At 40.5% G+C, this 25,037-nt stretch overlaps 2 protein-coding genes across 17 annotated transcripts in view; one reads left to right on the forward strand and one right to left on the reverse strand.

The window, feature by feature from the left end:
* NRDC (nardilysin convertase) overlaps window positions 1–5,191 on the forward strand; it is a 98,778-nt gene extending 93,587 nt beyond the window's left edge. For all 4 annotated transcript variants that reach the window (XM_033226388.1, XM_033226389.1, XM_033226391.1 and 1 more), the window contains 7 exons: window positions 2,051–2,098; window positions 2,362–2,414; window positions 2,780–2,863; window positions 3,417–3,507; window positions 3,757–3,873; window positions 4,732–4,821; window positions 4,954–5,191. In XM_033226388.1, coding sequence (XP_033082279.1) covers window positions 2,051–2,098; window positions 2,362–2,414; window positions 2,780–2,863; window positions 3,417–3,507; window positions 3,757–3,873; window positions 4,732–4,821; window positions 4,954–5,151 — 681 coding nt within the window. In that variant the 3' untranslated portion in view covers window positions 5,152–5,191. The remainder of the gene's footprint in view (window positions 1–2,050; window positions 2,099–2,361; window positions 2,415–2,779; window positions 2,864–3,416; window positions 3,508–3,756; window positions 3,874–4,731; window positions 4,822–4,953) is intronic.
* A 334-nt stretch (window positions 5,192–5,525) lies between these two features.
* The window catches only part of OSBPL9 (oxysterol binding protein like 9), a 171,314-nt gene continuing 151,802 nt past the window's right edge, over window positions 5,526–25,037 (reverse strand). For 9 of the 13 annotated variants that reach the window (XM_033226399.1, XM_033226403.1, XM_033226404.1 and 6 more), the window contains 12 exons: window positions 22,564–22,676; window positions 22,027–22,145; window positions 17,744–17,829; window positions 13,326–13,497; window positions 12,026–12,110; window positions 10,660–10,770; window positions 10,332–10,395; window positions 10,078–10,218; window positions 8,443–8,521; window positions 7,717–7,808; window positions 6,852–6,987; window positions 5,970–6,625 (listed from right to left, as the gene is read on the reverse strand). In XM_033226399.1, the coding sequence (XP_033082290.1) occupies window positions 6,551–6,625; window positions 6,852–6,987; window positions 7,717–7,808; window positions 8,443–8,521; window positions 10,078–10,218; window positions 10,332–10,395; window positions 10,660–10,770; window positions 12,026–12,110; window positions 13,326–13,497; window positions 17,744–17,829; window positions 22,027–22,145; window positions 22,564–22,676 (1,273 nt within the window). In that variant the 3' untranslated portion in view covers window positions 5,970–6,550. Of the gene's footprint in view, window positions 6,626–6,851; window positions 6,988–7,716; window positions 7,809–8,442; window positions 8,522–10,077; window positions 10,219–10,331; window positions 10,396–10,659; window positions 10,771–12,025; window positions 12,111–13,325; window positions 13,498–17,743; window positions 17,830–22,026; window positions 22,146–22,563; window positions 22,677–25,037 lie in introns of all 13 variants that reach the window. The other 4 variants (XM_033226396.1, XM_033226394.1, XM_033226393.1 and 1 more) reach the window with 2 other exon arrangements.

Here is a 25,037-nt window from a genome sequence, read left to right on the forward strand (position 1 = left end):
CGAGGTGGCGGGCGCCTGTAGTCCCAGCTACCCGGGAGGCTGAGGCAGGAGAATGGCGTGAACCCGGGAGACGGAGCTTGCAGTGAGCCAGGATCCGGCCACTGCACTCCAGCCCGGGCGACAGAGCGAGACTCCGTCTCAAAAAAAATAAAAATAAAAAATAAAAAAAATAAAAAAATAAAATTGCTTCTGTTGGTAAAATGGATCCTTTTTCAATCACAGTGAGGGATTGCTTAATTCATCACCTAAGTACTAATCTAGAGGACCAGAAACCGAGGTGTGGATGAAAATCCCTACATGTGCCCCTGGTAGAACTCCAAGGAGCAGAAGGACATTTGTTAAGGGGCAGTTTTGAAAAGGAGACAGAAGTAAACATAGCCAAACAATTAAGACACAGCAAACAGAATGACCTACTGGAGTCATAAATGTTTAAAGCACCTGAGAGGAAGGATTTATCACCTCTGTTTTAGGGTGACAACTCCATGATCTAGAGCCCCTTCCTTCTTGAGGTCATACCAGCCGGGTCTCAAATGTATTCCTTTTGTCTTCAGATTCTGTGTTCTTTCCACACCATTCTATTGGGGTGGGTGGTGCTTAACGTAAGGAAGCACTTGGCAATAATCAGAGTTAGGCTATAGTCTGCTTTAACCTTGGTCCCACTCGCTTCTAGAACTATGGGGATCTTCCTTAAACCTTGCCTGTCTAGTCTGCTTACTGACTTCCCAAATTCTGGAGCTCCTGTAGTTGCTGCTGTTACCTTGGGTTCCCTGCATCGGGAATTCACTTCTTTGTCAGGTCTTGAAGATCCCTGACTGGGCTTTGGGTGGGATGGCCTGATTATCATTTCTTTGTCTTGTTATCTCTGGCCCTGGGCCTCAGCCTTATTCTGACATTATCCTGGTCTGGTTGTCAGGAGCAAATTCACTTGCCCAATGTTACGGTCATCTCGTTAGTGAAGTTGTGTCTTGTCCTAGTCTTCTTAATGAGTAGTTTGATTTAGGAGCAACAGCAATTTTGGAGCTAGGTTGGTAACATTTTTGTCCTTCCGTAGAGGCCTTGCTTGTCTCTGGAGCCTCTGTGGCTGTAGCATTCCAACCTGCAGCCTTTCCTAGGTTATGACTACCAGGTCCCAAACTCCATAAATGGTACGGTCTAGCCTTTCTTAACCTAGTCTACATTTTCAGTGCCTCTGACTGCTTACAACCCCAGGACAGGAGTACTCATTTTCAGCACGATTTCACATTGTAAGACTATGTTTATAGAAATGCTTTCCATCAGTCACCTCTTAGCACTAGCTTCTAATACAAACTGTTTCCTTTTGGAAACCATATCCTTTCTCAGAGAGCATTGGTTTTGTTGTGGTCTGTTTAGAGGGAAACAGAAAATCTCAATGCTGACTAATCAGGTCTTGCAAGGGCACATAGGCATTAGCTTCTTCCTCTGATGAGTCGGAAGCAAATGAGTCTGTGTGAGAGGAACCTGCAAGATCCTGACTCTGGGATGCACTAGCAACATCCTTGTTTATTGGCCTCCTGTTCATTCTGAATGCATTATTTTGCCAGTCTTGGGCAGCTAGCATGTGATCCCAAAGCGTGGCTTCTTCCTCTGAAATATTTTTCTTATCAACTGATTTTGGTCCGTATGTGGGGCACTATTCATTTTCTCTCCTCCTGAGGAATAGATCCAGATACATTTCAGGATCCCCAAACATTTCCTGCTGTCTTCTTTAGGGCTTTGAGTTGCAAGTACTTAGTTTTAGAATGTGTCCTCTGACAGGATCCGGCAGGTCAGGGATTATTAATCTCACTTTTGTTTGCACCTGCAATTCTATGCTAGTGCCAGGAGTACAAATGGTCAAGCTTGACTCCTGTCCTCATAGACCTTCAGTCTGGTGGGAAGGTAGATATGTAAACAACATCCAAGTATGATTAACTCTCTTGGGGGAGAGCATTGGTGGTGATACCTAAGTGGTTGCCTAGAATAGCTGGATTATTTAAAAGCCCTATAAACCATTGGATATTCAGTTGACCTGACAACCGTCTCTTCTCAGTCAGGTACCAGGAGTCTGAGAGAATACACTCTCATGGAGCTGCTTGTGGTAAGTGCATAGAGACACTGAGGTTTTCAGCAGCCCCCGGCCCACTATGAGGCCTGGCCTTTTCTGCCTGGGATAGGGACATGGGGAGGTCAGAGACCTGTGATTTGAAGGTGAGATGGTCATCTACTGTTCTCACCCAGTATAAGCATGGACAGGCACTAAGGGAGGCTGGACTTGGGAGGTATGTGAAACACTCTGGGGAGAGAAATGGAGGTTTCTCTGCTGGGAGGAGTTGAGCTGATGGGCAGTATGTTGAATTACAGATGCACATGGAAGAACCTTGTTTTGACTTCCTTCGAACCAAGCAGACCCTTGGGTAAGTCTGCTGCAAGGCCACTGAGCTCAAGTAAGGGCCTAGGGCTAATTGCAGGCTGAAGTTCATCAAATACCCTTACTGAGCAGCCTGTTAGAGCTTCCTTCCATCTCACAGGGTGATACTTACTCATCCAAACTTTTGGAATTTGTACCTTGGACTATAATCAGGTTTTCCATGGGTCAAGTTTCAAGATAAGAAAAAAGGCTAGTGTGTGGTCCCCAATTCAGGAGAGGTATAGAGACCTTAACATTTTTGGGTCGTTCCAGTAAGGATGGGCAGAAACTTTTGCCACTCCTATCTAGTGCCTCCAAGGCCAAGGCCCAGATGATCACCTGAGCTCATCTGACTTTTCTCTCTGGCTGTAGGTACCATGTCTACCCTACCTGTAGGAACACATCCGGGATTCTAGGATTTTCTGTCACTGTGGGGACTCAGGCAACCAAATACAAGTAAGTGAGTGAATAGAGGAGTGTAACCTCCTATTATGGGCATGGAGAGTAGGGGCTACATGTGCTTCCTTAAACCTTAGGCACCCCTGACCAAGTAGGTTTGCTCTGTTTAGTCAGTGGAAGCTGGGAAGATGGGGGTTGTTATAGCTGACCTGTTCCAGGACTGGTCAGTAGTTCCAGTGGCCCTACCAGATTTGATTCAAGTCCTGTGGTCATTGTGTGGGGCTTGCCAGTGTTTCTTCTCTTCAGGCAGACCTGAGGACGAGAAGGGAAAGGATGCCTGATCTGACAGGCATGCTGTTAGTTTTCAGATTTGGAATGGTCAAACATGGTTGTGATTGCTTCATTATGAGGATACCTGGAAACTGGGCTGTAGGTGGGCTGAGGGGGAGGGTCCTGTTCTCTTTCTTTCCTCAACTTCAGGTGGAATACTGAGGCCTGGGAAAACACTTTAGCCTTTTTTCCTGGAAATGTGTCTTAGTCTTAATTCCTTCTTTTACCTTCTGCCTGAGATCAGGTTTTTGATGACTTAATTGAAGATGTTTTGTTTCAGTTCTGAAGTTGTTGATAAGAAGATAGAAGAGTTTCTTTCTAGCTTCGAGGAGAAGATCGAGAATCTCACTGAAGAGGCATTCAACACCCAGGTGACTGTGCCAGCCTGGTCTTTTGGCCTTTGGCTCACACAGGTTCCCAGATACAAGTCTTAACAGGGCTTTGCTGGCCAGTTTTTGAGCTTTGTAGCTCCATCTTCCTCTTACCATAGTGTCCCCCTAGCTTCATCCGTCCGTCTCATACTGGCATGTCCATCACAAGCCAGGCTGGACAGGGCCCGGTGTGTTCTGGGGGAAGTGGTATGTTGCCCCCCTGAGCATCTTTCTTTTTGGTGGGAACAGGTTACGGCTCTCATCAAGCTGAAGGAGTGTGAGGATACCCACCTTGGGGAGGAGGTGGATAGGAACTGGAATGAAGTGGTGACACAGCAGTACCTCTTTGACCGCCTTGCCCACGAGGTAACATGCTTTTCAGAGTAAGACAGCTCAGACAAACTGGTGAAGGGTCCTGATTCTACAGGAATCACAGGTTCATGCACACCAGCATTGTGTGGAAGAGAAACTCGAAACACTAGTCCTGGCCTGATTACTCGCTCACTTCTTGAGTTTTCAGACTGGCCTCTCTAGCACGTTAGTTGGCCACGTGAGCTGGGTGCTAATCCTTACCACACCACCACCAATTTCAATCAGAGCAGCTCTATTTTTATGCTATATATTGAGGTTTACAAGATTTTGTGGAGAAAAATAGTTTTGCCATTTACAGAAAACTGAGGACTCTTTATGGTGTTCATTATTCCAGGTGCTTGTCTTTTGACAACTTCTATTCCAAAGTAGTAAAACCTATGAAAAACAGATCTGGATCCTGTACTCCAGTATGACTTTGGTTAATATGTAGCCCCTATATGGTGAATTACCATAGGACATCATTGCTCTGTGATGGAAAGAGGCTTCATCGTAACGCACTCTAGTTTTCTTAATAGAAGCAAGGTAGATTTCCTCAAGCCATGGTATGCAGCTACCATGTAATTGGGAGGTGACACTAAGGAGAGGTGGGTGTTGGGCTCAGTGTCTGATATTTAGCTGTAATTAGAGCATCTGCGAACCTCTCTTGCCATTGTAGATGATTGGTATAAAATGTGAAGGTATGCGAGAGCTTCATCATTGTTTTGGTCTGGAAGGTTAGGGGTAACCTGAGAATAGGAAGAAAAAAATGAGGTCTTCAGATGCTAAGCAGGTCCAGGGACATCTGCCTGGGGGTTAGGTTTAAGAGCTATCTTTCTTCTTAGATTTCTTTCCTATCTTCCCTTCCCTTGTCAGATTGAAGCACTGAAGTCATTCTCAAAATCAGACCTGGTCAACTGGTTCAAGGCTCATAGAGGGCCAGGAAGTAAAATGCTCAGCGTTCATGTGAGTATGGTTAACTCCATCCATTCTAGGGTTGTCATTTACTGAGTTTGGGTGGTTTGGGTGGTTATCAGAAATCTTAAACCCCTAAATCTGGTCAGCAGAGTTTTCACTTTTGTCTTTGACCTCTTTCAGGTTGTTGGATATGGGAAGTATGAACTGGAAGAGGATGGTACCGCTTCTGGTGAGGATTCAAATTCTTCTTGTGAAGTGATGCAGCTAACCTACCTGCCAACCTCTCCTCTGCTGGCAGATTGTATCATCCCCATTACTGATATCAGGGCTTTCACATCAACACTCAACCTTCTCCCCTACCATAAAATAGTCAAATAAACTGCAGTCGCGTTGGCCTGAAGCAATGTGTATTTTAAAATGTGTTTGTATTTTATGGAGTTGTTATACTACTGCCTTAGGGCTTCCAATGAAGTTTTGCACTGGCATCATAGCATTTGATTTACTTTTTATCCTTTCTTTGTTGAGACTAATAAACCCAGGGTTACTGTAGGAGCTGGCAAAGGAAGATTAGCAGAGTGGGCCAAGTGAGACCAGAAAGCTTGCAGCAGCACTTTGAGAAGCCCTCTCAGACTGAGAATCCACTTCTTGAAAGGCCTTACGTAACCAGTATATTGAATAACTAAATGCTAGGTATTAGTGTTAGTACCTAAATGCTAGGTACTAATTCCTGTGTGGTTTTTTTTTTTTTTTTGGATGTATTTTTAAATAAAGATAGTTCTGTATTTCCCTTCACAATGAGCCATTTGCTGCTGTGGCATTCATTTTATCATATCTATGTTGGTTCACTGTGGGGTGGGGATCTATAAATACATACTCTTCCCAAACCCTCTAAAGCAATAAAACATTTTTGGATAAAATGTTGGCAGGCAGCCCTACATGTGCAATATGAGTTAAATTAAGATTCTGGGGAATCGCCTGGCAGGGCTAAAGACAGAACATAGAGTCTGAGAGGAAAAGAATGGATCCTCCATTTTTAAAGTATCTTTCTGAAACGCTAGCTCTTGTATTCAAGGTTGCTGAATAATTGGCTTCCAAGTTTAACCATAAAAGATAATAAAAGATGCACATTTTTAAAAAAAGGTTGGAAAAATTACTTTATGAAGCCTTAAGAAGCACTAAGAATAATTAAACTGTAATCCAGGATTAGATACAATTTAATAATAGTTCAGTTCCAAAATAAAAGTTATTTTAAGTAAGACCATGAAATTTCCTAACACTTGATTTTAATACATTGCACTAATTTTCTAAAACAACTCAGAGGAACCCATATTTACAGTAGGCAGAATATTTATGAAAAAATCTGGCATCAGGTATATTTATATGTGTGTGTGTGTGTGTGTGTGTGTGTGTGTGTGTATCCCGAGATTATATGAACTAAGAAACAGGTTGTATATCTTAACAGCAGAACTAGAGTGCAGTTTCAGACTTGGATTTATAAATGCTTTCAACATGTGGTATTTGGAAAAGGAGAAGACATCATCTGGTTTTCAAAACCCGAAGTTTTTCTCAGGACTGAAATCAAAATCGTAACTGCCACAGAGGGAAAAGAGAAGCTTTTCCCCTTAATTGTTCATTTGCGTCAGAAAGTCCAGTATCCCTGAGATAGGAACCACTGTAATTAGAAGGGAGCGAACAGGTTTCTCCCAAAGGAAGATTGTTTGTTGCTGAACTATGCCTACTGCCCTGATCATCAGGTATAAACTTTGCATCTTCCAACCTAATGCTTGGCAGCACCAAGGCGTTTCAGTAATGGTTCATCATAAACCCAGCATTCTCCATCTTCATGAAATAACTGTAAGAGAAAGGGGAAGAATTTAATTACATATTTGCTTTGTACTTCTATAATATACTTATTATTTCAGGTCTTCTCCCCACCCTGACATTAGACTGAAATGAGTTTCAAGTAGGGACCAGGGATCATCTTGTTTATAAACAGTGTTTGGCACATCACTTCTTCAACATTCACTGAAATAAATTAGGAGGAATAGCATTTAGGAGGGTGGGGCAGGCAAGATTACCCTTGTCTCCCACTGAATCTCCTTCTCCTTCCTTTCTCGGGCTTCTGCTCTTTGTCTTTCTTCAAGCCTGTGCTTTGCTTCAGTTGCTGCATCAATGTCTCTGATTTTTAGGTTGAAAGTGACATCCTTCCAAAGGCTAAAACAAAGAGATAAGAGGAGCTGGCAATGTTGAGAATGACAGCCTGCAGCCATCCTGAATGTAGTATAATACAAGTCAAATGGCTTTAAGTGCTGTAGGTCACAGACTAAATCTCCTTATGCTGGCACCAGGGCACTGGAGTAAGGAACAGAGATACGGGCTCAGAAGACTCCACTGCTAGTTGTCAAAGAAGGAAATAAGGGCTGCCTGGTAATATGATAAGGTCAACAGAAGAAAAAGAATAGTGGAAGCTGAGACCTGGGATTCTACTTCTGGCTCAATGTTTAACTTACTATGTAACTCTGGGTCAATCAGTTTACCTCTGTAGGGCTTGAGTGTCCCTTAATATAAACTGACAGTGTTAGAGGAACTGAGAAGTTCCATTTCAGAAAAACTCCCTTGGATTTAACAATGGATGGTGAAAACAGTATGAGTGGAGAGACTAAGGGTCAAGAGGTAAATTACAGAGGCTTAAGGTAGTTAAGATGTGGCTTCCTCTCAAGGCCTTTATTCCCATTTCAGGAAAGAAGGTAAAGAGAAGTTAGCTAACTGAGCCATCCATGGTCACAAAGGTAGTAAGTGGTAGTTCTGACATACGAACCCAGGCATTCAAACTTGGTTTACACTATTATGCTCTGCCCTACTGTCTCAAACCCAGGCCTGTGCCTACACCTAGGCAAAGTTTAAGCACTGCAGCAATAGTTCCACTTAACAATGTCTGCTTACCTGCGGGATTCATACTCATTCTGATCTTCCAACTTCCTCACTTTCTTCTTGATTATAGGCAACTTCTTGGTATCTACAAAGACTGTATTTTCCTAGAAAACAATAGAGGTAGATGGGAACCAGACCCAGAAACCCCTAACCTAATGTTAGGCGCACTATAGTGCTTTTGACATTTCAAATTCTCTAGGTCCGAAATGCAGTTCACTGGCTCCTTCTGTTAATTTCATACCGTCTTTCATCTTTAAGAACACTGCGTGGGTAGTAGTACAGAGTACAAGTTCCTTGAAGGAAAGGACTATCTTAACTCATTTTGGTATCTCTGGTGCCAGGCAGTCAGTAAATTTCATTATATAAAATCTTAAGTTGTGTATGAAAATCACAGATTAGTGCTTCATTTTATAAACATACCCCACATACCTAACATTTACTGGGTTCTTACTATGTGCCAGGCATTGTTTCACACATACTATATTCTCAAGTGATTTGAGAGCAGAGAGAAAAGTAAAAATGATTATAATTACCTCTCCTGCTGGGAGAAGGTGAGGGAAGGAAAGAAAAAACTTGCCCTGAAGAGATGACATACATTGGAGCTGTCCTAAAGTTCCAGCTCTAATGTACTGTAGAAGGAAGAGCATTATGAAGGAAGTACTAATGAAGGAAGCCAGAATAAGGGATAAAGTACAATCTAATGTAGCCTAAAACAAGTGGCAAAATAGAGGATCTTACCCCTGTTGCATATTTTGCATACATCACACCATTCCATTCTCCTTCAATTGAGCAAAAAGACTTCTTGTCATTTGGAGAACTGAACAGAAAAGGAAATACTTGTGTTAGTCTCAAGTTGAAAAGTATTCTACCAAAGAATCTGCTCAGTGTGGCCCAACTACAGAGTAGAGCACAGAAGAGCAACTGTGAAGTTTTTGATGAAAGCATCTTAACAGAACTGGACTCCCCAGGGCTAACTATAAGAATGAGGGCCAGCCGGGCGCGGTGGCTCAAGCCTGTTATCTCAGCACTTTGGGAGGCCGAGACGGGCGGATCACGAGGTCAGGAGATCGAGACCATCCTGGCTAACACGGTGAAACCCTGTCTCTACTAAAAAATACAAAAAATCTAGCTGGGCGAGGTGATGGGCGCCTGTAGTCCCAGCTACTCGGGAGACTGAGGCAGGAGAATGGCGTAAACCCGGGAGGTGGAGCTTGCAGTGAGCCAAGATCGGGCCACTGCACTCCAGTCTGGGCAACAGAGCGAGACTCCATCTCAAAAAAAAACCAAAAAACAACAAAAAAAGAATGAGCGTCTTCAACAAGACGCTTATGAACTTGAGCTCTGAAGAACAGTGGGCTTGGGCAAGAACGTCCTATTCTGGGTGCAAGGACCATAACAGACTTGGCAAATTCCCTATCCTCAACCTGTCCACAGCCTAGTGGAGACAGACATATCACCACTGAGATTCTACATGTTAAGTGCTGTGGTGAGCTTACATGGGCACTGGGGGTCAGGGAAGGCTTTGCTTAAGAATATAATGCTGGAGACCAGGCTTTCATCCTCAGGTTGAAAAGGACCTCTGTGCCAAATGGTGTGAATACTTTCCCTGAGCAAGGATCCATTCTGCAAAAGCCGTTAACAGACCTCTACTTGGACGCACAAGTATGGAATGTGAGAAGATAAGCAACACAGCAAAGGCCTGGTTAGGAAGGGCAAGGCATAAACAAGATTGAAAGAGGCCAGAAAAGGGAGAAATGAAGAGGGCAGAGGGAGGAGAGCTGCTATCAATGCCTGAAACTTTCTTTCCCACTGTCCCCTTCCCCCAATTAAGGGTTCCAGAGGCAGAGAAAGTCATGGTGCCCTCACTGTAGACCTTCCACTGAATGGCACAGGCATCTGCATCTGACCTGAGATTATCAAATGGAAGCAAGCCAGATGTCTGCAAAATGTGATGGTTACTGTTTTTCCCCAGCAAAGGCACAGAAAAAGGGGTAGCTGTAAGGACTTGGAGGCAGTGCTGCGGGGGTCACAAAGTCTGCTGTAAGGACCGGCTCGTCGTTCAATCTGGCAAGAATAAATTAGCGATCCATAATCTGGTTTAGCTAGGCAACCTAGGAAGGCCTCTTTTGGTTCAACATTGCAAGTCAGGTTCTTAGGAAGGAAACCTATCAATGACCTTTGACTGTTCTGAATATATGTTTTAGGTCTTCTTCTGATACGGGATTTTAGCAAAAGACATGACACATAAAATGTGAAACAGGCTTACAAAGACAGAACCATTCTTTCACACTCCTAATCCAGAAGCTATAGTTCAAGACAAAAGGCAATTATTTCAGAAAAGCATAAGAGCTCTAAGGCAGAAAAAATACCTACAAAATCTCAGCAGTAATTCTGTGCTTCTTGCCCCCATAGAAGGGTTTAGTGTGGAAGATGATATTTGCACTATAGCCTGTTTTGGAACAATTAATATTGCATTCTCCTCCTAATTCCACCCAGGGCACTGTGAGGATAGACCTGCAAAATCAAAATTTTTAGGTAAGGTTGACACTTAAGAGGAAGAGGGGGAAGGGGCATGTCTCAAGGAACAGCAGAGTCTACTGCTGATGACAGGAAATGAGCACACTTGCCTTGCATAGCCATTGGGGAATGTGAGAATGTAATGTTCATCATAGTCTAGACATGAGACACAGCCTGTGGAGAGAAGGGACAGAATCTCTGATGAGTAGTGCCAAGTGGCCACAAGGCTTTCTTGTCAAGTTGATGGATACTCCATTCAATTTAGGGATAACCTATCTAGCTCCCCACCCTTGCTCTCACCCCCAGTACCAATGCTTAGTTGCTAACAATGACATCTTGTCTAACCATTTTCTTTTACTAGACAACTGTCCATCACACATTAGAATGACATAAAATTCTCCTATAACACTGTAGTCCACCCAGTGCCAACACACTTACCCTGCCCTATGTTGTGCACCCCAATTGACATCCCAAGGAATTTTGATTTGGTCCAGATATGAGCATTGAATTGTATCTTCTTGTTAAAACACTCAGCATAAAAGGCTGAAACTGAATAGAAATTTTCAGTTAGTATATTATATACCTACAGCCACCTCTCCAAAATTACATAACCTGGGGAAATAACTGACTTCATGGGGAAATCCTTTACCCTTCAAACAGCCTCCAATTAGGCCAGGAGGTACCTACCTGCTTTTTATACCCTTTTCCCCAATGCAAGCATTCATTCAGAGACATGTGGACAGGGTCATCCCTGAAATGATGCTGTGGCCAACCCAGGAAGCCTAAAACCAAAAGGGCTATCTGTTCTGGTCTGCAAGTATGCCCAGGCTCCAGCCCCAACCTAGGCCCATCCAGTGTTTCCAGTTTTAATACTGCACTAAACAAACAAGATGTTGAGGGTATGTACAGTTGACCCTCCATATCCATGAGTTTTGTACCCACAGATTCAGCCAACTGTGAGTCTAAAATATACAGAGGCTGCGCTCAGTGGCTAATGCCTGCAATCCCAGTACTTTGGGAGGCCAAGACGGGAGGATCACCTGAGGCCAGGAATTTGAGACCAGCCTGGGCAACATAGTGATACACTGACTCTAAAAAATAAAAATAAAAAAATTAGTTGGGTGTGGTGGCCCACGTCCATAGTCCCAGCTAATTGGGAGGCTGAGGTGGGAGAATCATTTGAGCCCGGGAGGCTGCCGCACTCCACCCTGGGGGACAGAGCAAGACCCTGTCTAGAAAAAATAATAAAATACAAAATAAAAATAATACAAATAAAAGAAACAGTGAAACAACTATTTACGTAGCATTTACATTGTATTAGGCATTACAAGTAATCTAGAGATGACTCAAGTATACAGGAGGGTGTGCATAGGTTATATGAATATAAAAGACACCATTTTATGTAAGACACTTGAGCATCCTCGGTTTTGGTATCTGCAGTATGCCAGGAATATACTGTGTAGAAACTACCTATCACTTATATAAACTGTCTCACACAAACTGTCTCACAGTTGCTGAAGTCTCTACAGCACAAATTACTATATATAAGATGACTCTGGAAGCATTAAAAGTTGGTTTCCTAAATTCCTTCTTTTTATACATAACTTATTTGTGAAGCTCAGAGTCTGGAGCTTACAAAAGGAAAAGATATGAGGAACCAATCAACTTGAGTTTCCACTTCAGGGAATAGGAAACACACAGCTAGTTACACAACTAACAGTAACCTCAGCTATGGAGCTTTTAATGACCCTCTTTAGACAGAACAGTTGGAGAGCAGAGGTTGCAGAGGAGCTCTGTGACTTACTGGGTGGATGATGGGAAACCTGCTCAGCCACGAATGTTACACTGTTTTTGGAAACCCAGGGAACTGGTCCTTCTGAAACTAGTTCCTGCAAGCAAATATAACATAATTTTCTTTTGATGAGAAAACACAAATGACATTTCAGAGAATCTGATAATTGGGGTCTCTGCTCGCTCTACACACACCAAGCACCCTATATATATATTTCTATTGCAGAACTTAATTCAATATTTTAATTGCTTTGTGTCAGTCTCCCTAACTAGACTAAGACATTCTTAAAGGCAAGTATCATGTGCCTCACTCAGGGCTGACAAGAGTAGGCACTTATCAATGTCTGCCAAACAAGTAAGAACAGAACCATGCTTGTCTGTCTTCAGTATAGACTATATATAATGTGTCACTTGGAAAGGGAAACATATAGAGAACCATGTTTACCGACAGATTATTATGTGTCAGGTGCTGTGGGCTATGGTTTTGTTTTTTTTTCACTTCTAAAAGCCTTTTTACATGCATTTGAGTCTTCCTTGCTGGTCACTTTCTTCAACCACTAAATTTGTTGGAGCCTCAGTTCTGGGTTACCTACTTCTGTAGCTATGCTGTCTTCCTAAATAATTTTATCCAATCCTAGAGCTTTAAAATGTCATCTAACTACACTATAATCTTTGAAAGCCCCATCTCTATCTCAGACCTCTCCCTAAACTCCACACTCTTAAATTCCAACTCTCTTCTTGACAGCTTCACAGACCTCTAAAACTTTATATTTTATATTAGATTTTGATTTTTCCCTCCCCAAATCCAATCTTTTCCTTATCAGTAAATGACACTGCCACTGCTTAAGTCCACACACAAGGACTCATCTCTGATGTCTCCTTTCCCTTACCCCCCCAATCCATCAATCACTTCTACCTCCAAAATAAAGCCTGAATCACCATGTCTCTCTTGGAATAATGTCAAAGCCTCCACAATGGTCTTCATGCTTCTATATTTGTCCCTTCTCAACTTACTTTTCACAAAATCATTCTAATGATCTTCTCAAAACAAAAATGAGATCCTGAAAAGCCATAAAATTATATTATGGCCTACAAGACCTTGCAAGATCTGATTTCTACATCCGCATCCTCATCTCATCCTACTCTTTTCCCTCCTTCTCACTACATTCAAACTATGCTGCTCTAACAACAATTTCTTCTATGGGTGGTGACCATCTTTTGATCATTGCTTTCAACATTATCATCTGCCCCTAAATAAAATCTTGAATCAGTATACAATTAAGATAATTTAAAAATGTCAATGCAGAACTCACAGTGTTCTCTTCAGTATCATTTGGTAATGTCCAATGACACTGAAAAATCTCGCCCAAAATGGGATTGTATGGCTTTTTGGCAACTGATCCTTTCCTTCCTGCATGAAAGGCTGAGAGGTACCATTTCACAATCTGAACCATTCGATCCTTGGGATCCTTCTGGTCACTAATGCTGCAATGGAGAAAGACAAAATTTAACATCCTGCTTTTTGGTAGAAGACAAGATGATGTAACAACCCCCAGCATGGTCCACCTAAGACAGACTGAGAGGACTGAGGACCTAGGACCAGGAGTTAGCTTCAAGTTTTAAAATTGAGGTATAATATACATATAATTAAATGCATTGGTCTTAGCGGTTTTTTTTAACTTTTTTTTTTAAATTTAAACAGGTTTTTGGAGAACAGGTGGTGTGTTTGGTTACATGGATAACTTCTTTAGTGGTGATTTCTGAGATTTTGGTGCACCCATCACCCGAGCAGTATACACTATATCCAATGTGTAGTCTTTTATCCTTCACACCCCTTCCACCCTTCCCCTTGAAACCCCAAAGTCCACTGTATCATTCTTTTTTTTTGAGACGGAGTCTCACTCTGTCGCCCAGGCTGGAGTGCAGTGGTGTGATCTCGGTTCACTGCAACCTCTACCTCCCAGGTTCAAGCAATTCTCTGCCTCAGCTTCCCGAGTAGCTGGGATTACAGGTGCTCGCCACCAGCTTGGTTTTTCATTCCTGAGTTTCTTCACTTAGAATAATGGTTTCCAATTCTATCTAGGTTGCTGTGAATATCACTATTTCGTTCCTTTTTATGGCTGAGTAGCATTCCACGTATATATATGCCACATTTTCTTTATTTGCTTGTTGACTGATGGGCCTTTGGGCTAGTCCCATATTTTTGCAATTGAAAATTGTGCTGTCTTTTTCATATAATGACTTCTTTTCCTCTGAGTAGATACCCAGGAATGGGATTCATTAATCAAATGGTGGATCTACTTTCAGTTCTTTAAGGCATCTCCATTCTGTGTTCCATAATGGTTGTACTAGTTTACATTCCCACCAGCAGTGTAAAAGTGTTCCCTTTTCACCATATCCGCATCACATCTATTATTTTTTGATTTTTTTGAATATGGCCATTTTTGCAGGAGTAAGGTGGTATTAATAGCATTGTGGTTTTGATTTGCATTTCCCTGATAATTAGTGATGTTGAGCATTTTTTCATGTTTGTTGGCCATGTTTTTTTTTTGAGATGGAGTCTTGCTCTGTCGCCCAGGCTGGAGTGCAGTGGTGCGATCTCAGCTCATTGCAAGTTCTGCCTCCCAGGTTCATGCCATTCTTCTGCCTCAGCCTCCCCAGTAGCTGGGACTACAGGCACCCACCACCACGCCCAGCTAATTTTTTTGTATTTTTAGTAGAGACGGGGTTTCACTGTGTTAGCCAGGCTGGTCTCGATGTCCTGACCTCGTGATCCGCCCACCTCAGCCTCCCAAAGTGCTGGGATTACAGGTGTGAGCCACCACGCCCAGTCAACCATTTGTTTTATTATCATTATCTTCTTTTGATAATTATCTATTCATGTCCTTAGCCCACTTTTTGATGGGATTTTTTTTTTTTCTTGTTGATCCATTTAAGTTCCTTGTAGATACTGGGTATTAGTCCTTTGCCGGATTCACAGTTTGCAAATATTTTCTCCTACTCTCTGGGTTGTCTGTTTACTCCGTTATTTCTTTTGCTGTGCAGAAACTTTTTAATTTGACTAAGTTCCATCTATTTATCTCTGTTGCATTCATTTTTGGATTATCGGTCATGAAGTCTTTGCCTAGGCCAATGTCCAGAGGAGTTTTTCCCATGTTATCTTCTAGAATTTTTATGGTTTTAGGTCTTAGATTTAAGTCTCTGATATATGTTGAGTTGATTTTTGTATAAGGTAGGTGAGTGATGTGGATCCAATTTCATTCTTCCACATGTGGCTTGCCAGTTATCCCAGCAACATTTGTTGAGAAAGGGTGTCCTTTTCCCACTTTATGTTTTTGTTTGCTTTGTCAAAGATCAATTGGCTGTATTTGGCTTTATTTCCGGGTTCTCTATTTTGTTCCATTGGTCTATGTGCCTTGGTCTTGGTGTTTTGCTTGAGGAGTTGACAAATGTATGTATCTTTTAATTAATCATCACTTAATAAAAAAACAGAATATTTCCATTAATCCAGAAAGTTTCCATATCTCCCTTTCCAAACAATCGCCACATCTTACTTACCCTGAGGCAAACACTGCTTCTGGTTTCCGGTATCATAGATTAAGTCCATGTGAGTGCATTGCTTAATTGTCAAATAATTGGAGATTTTCTCTATGTTATCAATTACTAATTTAATTCATGGGTGTAGAATATACACCTTGTATGATTACAATTATTTTAAATTTATTAAGACTTCCCTGTATACGTTCTATCTTGATGAACATTTCACATGCACCTGGAAAAGACTATGTGTTATACAATTTTTAGGTAGTGTTTGGAAAGGCCAATTGGGTCAAGTTGATTTGATAATGCTGTTTAAATCTTCTATAGCCTTCCTGATTTTTTGGGAGGGGCAGGGAGGTGGTGAAGGCAGAGGCTACTTGCTTCATCAGACCCTGAGGGATGAATTTGTGGACTTGGCTATTTCTCTTTTTAGTCAATTTTTGTTGCTGCATGTATTTTGAAGCTGTGTTATTAGGTACATATATATTTAGTAGTATTATTTATTCTTGATAAATAGATGCTTTTATCATTACAAAATATTCCTATTTGTCTCTAATAATATTTCTTGTCTTAAAAGTCTCCTTTGATACTTACACAGCTACACCAGTTTTGCTATGCTTAGTGTTTTGCATAGATATCACTGTCCATCCTTTTACTTTTAACCAGTGTCTTTAAAGTTTCTCTCCTGAAAATATCATATAGATAAATCCTGCTTTTTAAATCCAGTCTGACATTAAATGGAACGTGTATTCTATTTACATTTAGTGTAACTGTTGATACAGTTGGGATTAACTCTACCATCTTGATAGGTTTTCTACATGTCCCCTTTGTTCCTTGTTCTATTATTTCTCCTTTTCTCCTTTCTTAGAATTAATGGAGTATTTATACAATTCCATTTAATCTATTGGCTTTTGAACTGTACTTTTATTTTTTTTTAAGATAGTGTCTTGCTCTGTCACCCAAGCTGCAATGGTGTGATTATAGCTCACTGCAGCCGCAAATTCCTGGGACTGCATGACCCTCCTGTCTTAGCCTCCCAAGTAGCTGGAACTACAGGTGCACACCACCATGCCTGGCTTATTATTATTATTAAAAAAATTTTTTTTTGTAGGGACAGGGTTGTGCTATGTTGCCAAGGCTGGTCTCAAACTCCTAGCTTCAAGCAATCCTTCTACTTTGGCCTCTCAAAGTGCTGGGATTACAGACATGCGCCACTGTACTTGGCTTGTAAATAGTTCTGGGGGCCTCAAAATTTAAATTCTCACACATAAAAACTACCCTTAAATCTCAAATCTATACCCAATGAACAACTGGTATGTTCCATTTTTACTTACACGTTACTAATAAATGCTTAAATTTGACTTCTTAAATTATCTGTTAAACAGTGCCATATTTATTTAAATTTCTGCCTTTTGGGAATTGGTTATTCTTTTAAATGTTCATCAAGAAAAAAAAAAAAATATATATATATTTATCAATGTCAGCCAATGTATCCACTCAGCAAGACACTTCAGTGATATGTATCTGGCTTCAGTAAACCACAGTCTGAGACTAAGGAATGCAGAGAAGACGAACTAACAACATTCCCCATTACAAAAAAATTTCCTGCTACGAGAGAAAGGCAATGTGAACTCACCTCCTTATAAATCAATTTCACCTTTACATTATTTCTATCTCATACATATATGCATATATAATATTGCAAACTTTATATTTAAAATTTATAAATCATCTATAATTTGGATGCTATATTGTAAGCTCGAGGGCAGGCACTGACTTTTCCTTTCTCCAACTCGTAAGAAAGTGCATAGCAAACAATGGGTGCTTTAGGAAGGTTTGCTGAACTCAGAAAATTAAACTTCATTAGGATATAGTACAAATAATTTTACAGTGATTGCCAGTGCCTGGATTAAATACACTTATACCATTGGCCTTGTAAATATTGGCTACCTATTAATGGGCTCTTGAGAATTTTTTAAAGTGTTAAACTTGGTTGCCTAACAACATCACCACCATATAACTTAAGCAAACAGATAGGCATCCAGTGTAAACACATTATTTAATACCACAGAATACCCAGAAATGTTTGAAAGGTGACAAGGAATCCATCTATCCTGCAAAAAAAAAAAAAGGCAGAAAGCTGCTAAGTAACATCTGTAAAAGTTTGAAACTACCATGTACAGTCAAATACCTCACAAACAGGTCCGGATGTGCAAAAAAGTCTGCATACATTTCTAAAAGAGATCTTCTTTCAAGAATAAACGTTGGAAGAACTACCTGAAAAACATACACATTTGACCCTTGAAGATCAAATTTCTCTTCAGATAAACAGATTAAAAAAAAAAAAAGAAAGAAAACAAAACAAAACACCACCTCATTCAAATCATGGTAACATCCACCACATATTGCCCAGGCATGCTCCAAAAACTTATTCTCAACCTGTCAGATTCAGAAATGACCATTAAACTGCCCAGCAGATCAAAAACAGAGAAGGGGTTTTGAATGTTCAAATGTCACTTCCTCTGTGCAACTTCCTTTTTCTCCCTAAGTATGGTAACAGCAACAAACTACTCAACAAACTCACTCAGAGGAATCCTTTGATGCCTCCTATCTGCTGGACATTACATATACATTATTTTATTATTTGTATATTACATACACATTATCTCACAATAGCCCAATGATGAACAAATTATTATAGTGAAGAAATATGAAGCCCAGAAGGGTGAGAAATTTTCTCATTGTCCCATTATTAATGTGGAATTCAAAACTGGATCTGAGTTTGGGGTGTGTATGCACTTTCCTTTCTACTGCTGTTGCTCTATCATCATTAGACAAGTGTATAGGAAATGTATGATGAGCACCTACAATCCAAGAAGTAAGTTTTATTCACACTTGTGCTCTCACTACTATTTACACAGTAAGAAACTTTTAAATGAGCAATTAAAGGAATAAACAAAAGGAAGAAGAGAACACAGACTGGGAACCGACAAACCGGAATACGGGAAGACATGAGAAAGATGAGGATTAACCAATAAAAAAAGAGAAGAATTTCATTAGAGAATGGGAATGGAAGAAGAGTTTTTGAAATGAGTATCAGATTATCAATTACTCATTACGAAGTAGAATACCCCAGAGTGAGCAAAAATTTCTTTACATTTAGTAGTAACTACATATCCACCACATTCAAGGTCCTGTGTTAAAAGCTATGGTGGAGGCTGGGCACAGTGGCTTGTGCCTATAATCCCAGCACTTTGGGAGGCTAACGTGGGCGGATCACCTGAGGTCAGGAGTTTGAGACCAGCTTGGCCAACACAGTGAAACCCCATCTCTACTAAAAATACAAAAATTAGCTGAGTGTGGTGGCGCATGCCTGTAGTCCTAGCTACTTGGGAGGTTGAGGCAGGAAAATCGCTTGAGTCCAGGAGGCGGAGGTTGCTGTGAGCCAAGATTGCACCACTATACTCTAGCCTCGGTGACAGAGCAAGACTCCGTCTCTAAATAAATAAATAAATAAGTAGCACTCCAGCCTGGGCAACAGAGCAAGACTCCATCTCTAAATAAATAAATAAATGCAAGCAAGCTATGGTGGAGACAAAGGTTAAGTATGAGAGAATAACAAGAGTATTTAAACTGTAGGTAGAATGTGACAAACATCATACAAGAAATATCCTAAGCATCTTGGAAGTTCAGTTCAAGGAAAGATCATGTTCTGTTTGGGGGACCAGAATTAGGGCAGAGCTGGGAAACAATTTATTGAGGTGGCACTAGAGATAAAGCCTAGAGAAGAGGAAGGCTGTGATAAAAGAACAAGACATGGAGACGAGAGAGAAAAAAAAAAAAAGACAAGGAAAGGCTAGGAAAAGGGGTGTGACAGGGATTCATCAGTGAACCAGTGTGGCTGGATATATAATGAAAATATAAAGTGGGCTGATGAACACAAGCTTGGAAAGGGACACTAAGACTCTAACACTCAGAATCTCTATTATCAGACTCTCAGCATTTAAATTTTAGGTAAACATTTTTCTCCCACAGAACACGTAAATTCATAATCTAAACAGGGTTAGATTAGCAGGTAAGCTTGTATACTGACTTGGTACAATTTCTTACCACTTTAGATAACACAGAAATTATAAACCACCGAGTAAAAATGCTGCAGAAGAAAACGGGTAAATATCTTCAATGTATAAACAGCTCTTAGAACTCAAGATGAAGATCACTACTCCAGGAGATAAATGGACAAAGGAACTGAACAGTCAAAAAACATTTTTAAAAAGTTTAATTTCACATATAATTGAAGAAAACAAATATTTTTTCTTCTACTTAGGATTTTTCTGAGAACTCTTATTTAACAGATTTTCTTCAATGTTTGTAGTGCTATACTGATACATGCGATTAAGTCAAACTGCTGTAACAGTGATGAAGAGAGCTGGGTTTAGTTGTCTTCAACCTGGGTTCAAGTGCTTGTTTAGCCTCTTCTTAGCTGTGAGGAGGCCCTGAAAAATTAACTCAGTTTCTCTAAGTACCTGAAAAGGAAGACAATTACATGTGCTGCTTATATGTTAGGATTGTTTTAAAGACTAAGTGAGGTTAAATGGGATGTGACTGTGTAGTATTTTTTAAAACTACAAAGTATTTGGAAAACAAACTCTTTTCAGAAAGTATCTGAAGTGAGAAAACATTCTTATAAAAGACATAAACGTAAGGCATTATTGTAATAATACTTTGGAATGCATAAAAGGAACCAAGATTTCAGAATCTGTTGGCAATCACAGCCATTTGTGCCAGTACAAATTTTGAAAATGACTTATTTTAAACACATTCAGTAAAAAATAATTATGATAATAGTCATAAAATAGCAAACTTTCAGTAGCTATGGACTCAAATATAGATTATTTGGCAGAGAAAATTATGTGAGGCAAGAATTACAAACTTGATTGTGGCAAACACATCCGGTTGCCTCTCCACATCCATGCTTCACCCCCAAGAACTCTGATTCAGTTCAGATTCAGCTATGGGCTGCCATGGCCCTCTCCCATGTCTCAAGGGGTGAATGTGGATTCATTTAAACCAATCATTTAACCTCTCCCTTGCCAGTGGCAGGTTTAGGCACGAGCATATGCCTGATACTGGCCAATGAGATTCAATAGGAAGCCTAACGAGCCACTTCTGGAAAAGAACGTCCTTCCTAACAACAACAACAACAACAACAACAACAACAACCACCACCACCACCACCACCACCACCACCACCAAAAGGCAGCAGCTGTGCAATCTAATGATTACTGAAGCAATTCTGGGGACAAATTCCTGCAAATATTCTCCTGCCTAGAACACTCCTGGTAAGTGTGCTGGGCTCCACAAATAAATGTTGTCCTTGTGTTTCTGTTCTTAGATTAGGCGTAAAAGGTTTTATTATAGACACTTATTTGAAGGTATTATGAATTAGTCTTTTTCTTAATGGCCCTCTAAATCCAAAACAAAAAGGAGTTCACTACTGACAAAGACTATAGCACTGGAGTTGATTTCGCCCTAACAAAAGTGAGAACCCTAAATTTAATCAACTCCCCAAAGCTCGGCAGAACAATAATAAATATGAAAGCTACTAAAGTTCAAGCCTTCAAGACAAAGGCGGTAGTGGAAAGATTACAGGTTTTAAAATCATGGAGCAGATTAGAATCTCAGTCTGCCACTTAATATGACTTAACATGGCTCAGCCACATTATTTAACCTCTGAGTTTTAGCTTCCTGATGAAATGAAGTTAACAATAACACCTACTCCGCGGTACTGTGGTGAGAATTAAGTGAAAGGAGGGGATTTCTGGCACAGTGGCAGGAATATACAAAGGCAACCATATACCAGTCTCCTAATTCAAGCGTGCATTCTATTGAGAGCTCCAAGTTTAAATTCAAATTCAAATCCAGACTATGGTAATTGTGCATGACTCAATATGTGTCATTTTGCATGCCTGTAATCCCAGCTACCAAGGAGACTGAGGCAGGAGAATCGCTTGAACCTGGGAGACGGAGGTCACAAATATGTCACAATTTTACGTTCACAACCTCTTCCAATCCTTACAACCCTCTGAAACAGGTTACTATGTGTCCAATTTGTATAGAGAACCCTGAAGTCCACAGAGGAAGAAACAGAAGAAGAAACTCACTGAAGCCCGTGCGTGGTTTGCTAATAGTAGAGGTAGGACGAAAACACAGATCCTCTGACCCTAAGATTAGAACTCTACCAAGTCTTAATCCATACAACTCATACACACTGTTCTCTATGAAATTATCCTAGCTTGACTTATTTCATCATTTATAAAATTTTGTTTACTTATCCACATGTATATTAAATCACAAGAAAACACAAGCATAAACAAAAATTATGTCATTTTACTACATTTGCAGGCACACTCACCACACAATCACTGAGAATCCATACATACTCATACAGACTTACAGCAAATTTGGTCTTACCTTAGTAAGATCCATTCCAAGCCTAACCTGTGACAAAAGATGCATGATAACACTTTTGTGCTCCTCCACAGACCCTGCCTCCGCATCATCATCTCTGTCATCATGTGAATCAAAAAGGTCTAAAATAAAGCACATCTTGTTAGAATGGTGCTAAATTGGGCCAATCTGTGCTGATACTAGAATTACAATTTTTTTTTTTTTGAGATGGAGTCTCATTCTGTCGCCCAGACTGGAGTGCAATGGCATGATCTCGGCTCACTGCAAACCTCCGTCTCCCAGGTTCAAGCGATTCTCCTGCCTCAGCCTCCTTGGTAGCTGGGATTACAAGGACGCGCCACTACGTCCAGCTAATTTTTTGTATATTTTGAGTAGAGACAGGGTTTCACCATGTTGGTCAGGCTGGTCTTGAACTCCAGACCTCAAGTGATTCGTCCACCTCGGTCTCCCAAAGTGCTGGGATTATAGGTGTGAGCCACTGCACCTGGCTACAAATATTTTTAAAGAAAAAAAAAAGTTAAATTATCAAAGGTCACTCACCAGCATCACTTGTTCCATTGGACATGGAAGAATTAAGTGATTCTGTGGTATCTGGGCGTTTCAGACTATTTCCCGAGCTGCTGTGTGTCAGGACAGAGGCAGATCCAGAAGAACTAAAAAAACATTAATCACCTTATTTAAGCTAAAGAAAGCAATTTAGAATCATAGTAAGCTAGACTCTTACAGTTAACTGGTTACATGCATGCATATATACGCTTTCGAATTCTCTTGATGACAAGGTCTCTTGTCTTATCCTCTATGCACAGGACATGCTCAACAAAGCCATGTTGATAGTCAAGACCCAGAGGTCATCAAAAATTAGTGAGATCTTTGCCTCTGCATTTAAGTTTAAAACTACAGTTCATTTTCTGATTTTGTTACTGGATATAAATCTAAATGTGTCACAATTCTTGGCAACAATTCCAGAAACTCAAAAATGCAAGTCTCAGAAACATGTCTTGTCTTCATGTTTGAGATCCTTTGATAAAGGCCCACATTGGTATTAACATGCTTCCTAATCATTAAAAAACTGTACTTGAAATTGTAAAATATAAAAAGCATCTTATTTATGCAAGTAAATTTATGCTAACTGGCTTTTATAAGCCAGTTAACAGGTCTAAAGAAAGACTGTTCTATTATTAATAGATTATCATACCTGTGATCATATTTTACCCACGGAAGTAAGAGAGTGTGTGTGTGTGTGTGTGTGTGTTTGTGTGTGTGTGTGCGCGCGTGCATATTTGTATTTTTCTTAAGAGATAAGGTCTCCCTATGTTGCCCAGGATGGATGTGAACTCCTGGCCTCAAGTGATCCTCCCACCTCAGCCACCCAAGTCACTGGGTTTACAGGTGTGAGCCACCACACCCAGCTGGTATTTGTATATAAATAAAGGAAAAATCAAAAAGGCACATAATTTACTTATTAAATGTAAAAATTGAAGTCAAATTTCTCACACTGTAGATATTTATAAAACAGTACACATGTAACAGTCATATCACAACTCTACAGGTGTGAAAGCATATTATGTATTCTAATCTAATCATAGTTTGCCCTTGTTACCTTCTTTTGTTTTTTTTTTAAATTAATAAACTTTATTTTTAAAGCAGTTTTAGGTTCACGGCAAAACTAAACAGAAAGTACAGACAGCAGCATATACTCCCTGTCCCTACACATGCAAACCTCCCTCACGATCAACATCCCATACCAGAGAGGTATATTTCTTACAACCAATGAGCCTACATTGACACATCATTATCACTCAAAGTCTACAGTTTATATTAGGGTTCACTCTTGGAGTTGCCTGTTCTGTGGGTTTTGATATGACAACATGCATCCACCATTGTATCATACAGAATAGTTTCACTGCTCTAAAAATCCTCTGGGCTCTGCCTGTATTAGAACACTAGAATATTAGGATATTCTAAAATTAGAATATATTATGTATTCTAGTTTGTCCTGGTTACTTACCTATTTTTCAAAATTCCTTGAGTAACTAAGTATTACTTCTTTGATAATTTAGTAGTATAGATCACAAGGTACTATAACTAATGTCTGCCTCACCAGTTTTGAGAGGCAATGGAAAATATGTCTAAAAGACGTAGGTAAGAGAAATCAAACGATCATTAAATGACAGAACTGGGGTCAAGCATGGTGGCTCACGCCTGTAATTCCAACACTTTGGGAGGCCAAGGTGGGAGGATCACTTGAGCCCAGGAGTTTGAGTCTAGTCTGATTAACATGGTGAGACCCTATCTCTACAAAAAATAAAAAATTAGGCTGGGTGTGGTGGCTCAGGCTTGTAATCCCAGCACTTTGAAAAGCCAAGGTGGGCAGATCACTTGAGGTGAGGAGTTCAAGACCAGCCTCATTAGCATGGTGAAGCCACATCTCTACTAAAAATACAAAAAATTAGCCGAGCATGGTGGCATGCATATGTAGTCCCAGCTACTTGGGAGACTGAGAAATGAGAATCGTTTGAACCTGGGAGGTGGAGGTTGCAATGAGCTGAGATCACACCTCTGCACTTCAGCTCCAGCTTGGGCGACAGAGTGAGATTCTGTCTCAAAAAAAAAAAAAAAAAAAAAAAAATTAGCTGGGCATGGTGGTGTGTGCCTGTGGTTCCAGCTACTGGGGAGTCTGATGGGGGAGGATCACTTGAGCCCATGAGGTTGAGGCTATAGTGAGCTGTGTTTGTGCCAATGCACTCTAGCCTGAGTGATAGAGTGAGACCCTCTGTCTCAAAAAAAAAAAAAAAAAAAGCATGAAAGTTATCTTTAAAATGCTTTGTGCCTCTGTGATGTATCTCAAAATAGAGTCAATCTTTTAAATCAATTGACCTAAAAACCCCAAATGCTATAATATATGAATCTTATTCTAGATGCAATTCCAAAGGTCCTATTTATGCTGTGTTTTTTCTCCTTACCCATGGTTATAAACCATGTCTGGGCCAAGTGAAATACTCAATAAGACTGTA

This window comes from Trachypithecus francoisi, unplaced genomic scaffold (genome assembly GCF_009764315.1).
Source record: "Trachypithecus francoisi isolate TF-2019V2 unplaced genomic scaffold, Tfra_2.0 Lachesis_group12, whole genome shotgun sequence".
NCBI lineage: Eukaryota > Metazoa > Chordata > Mammalia > Primates > Cercopithecidae > Trachypithecus > Trachypithecus francoisi.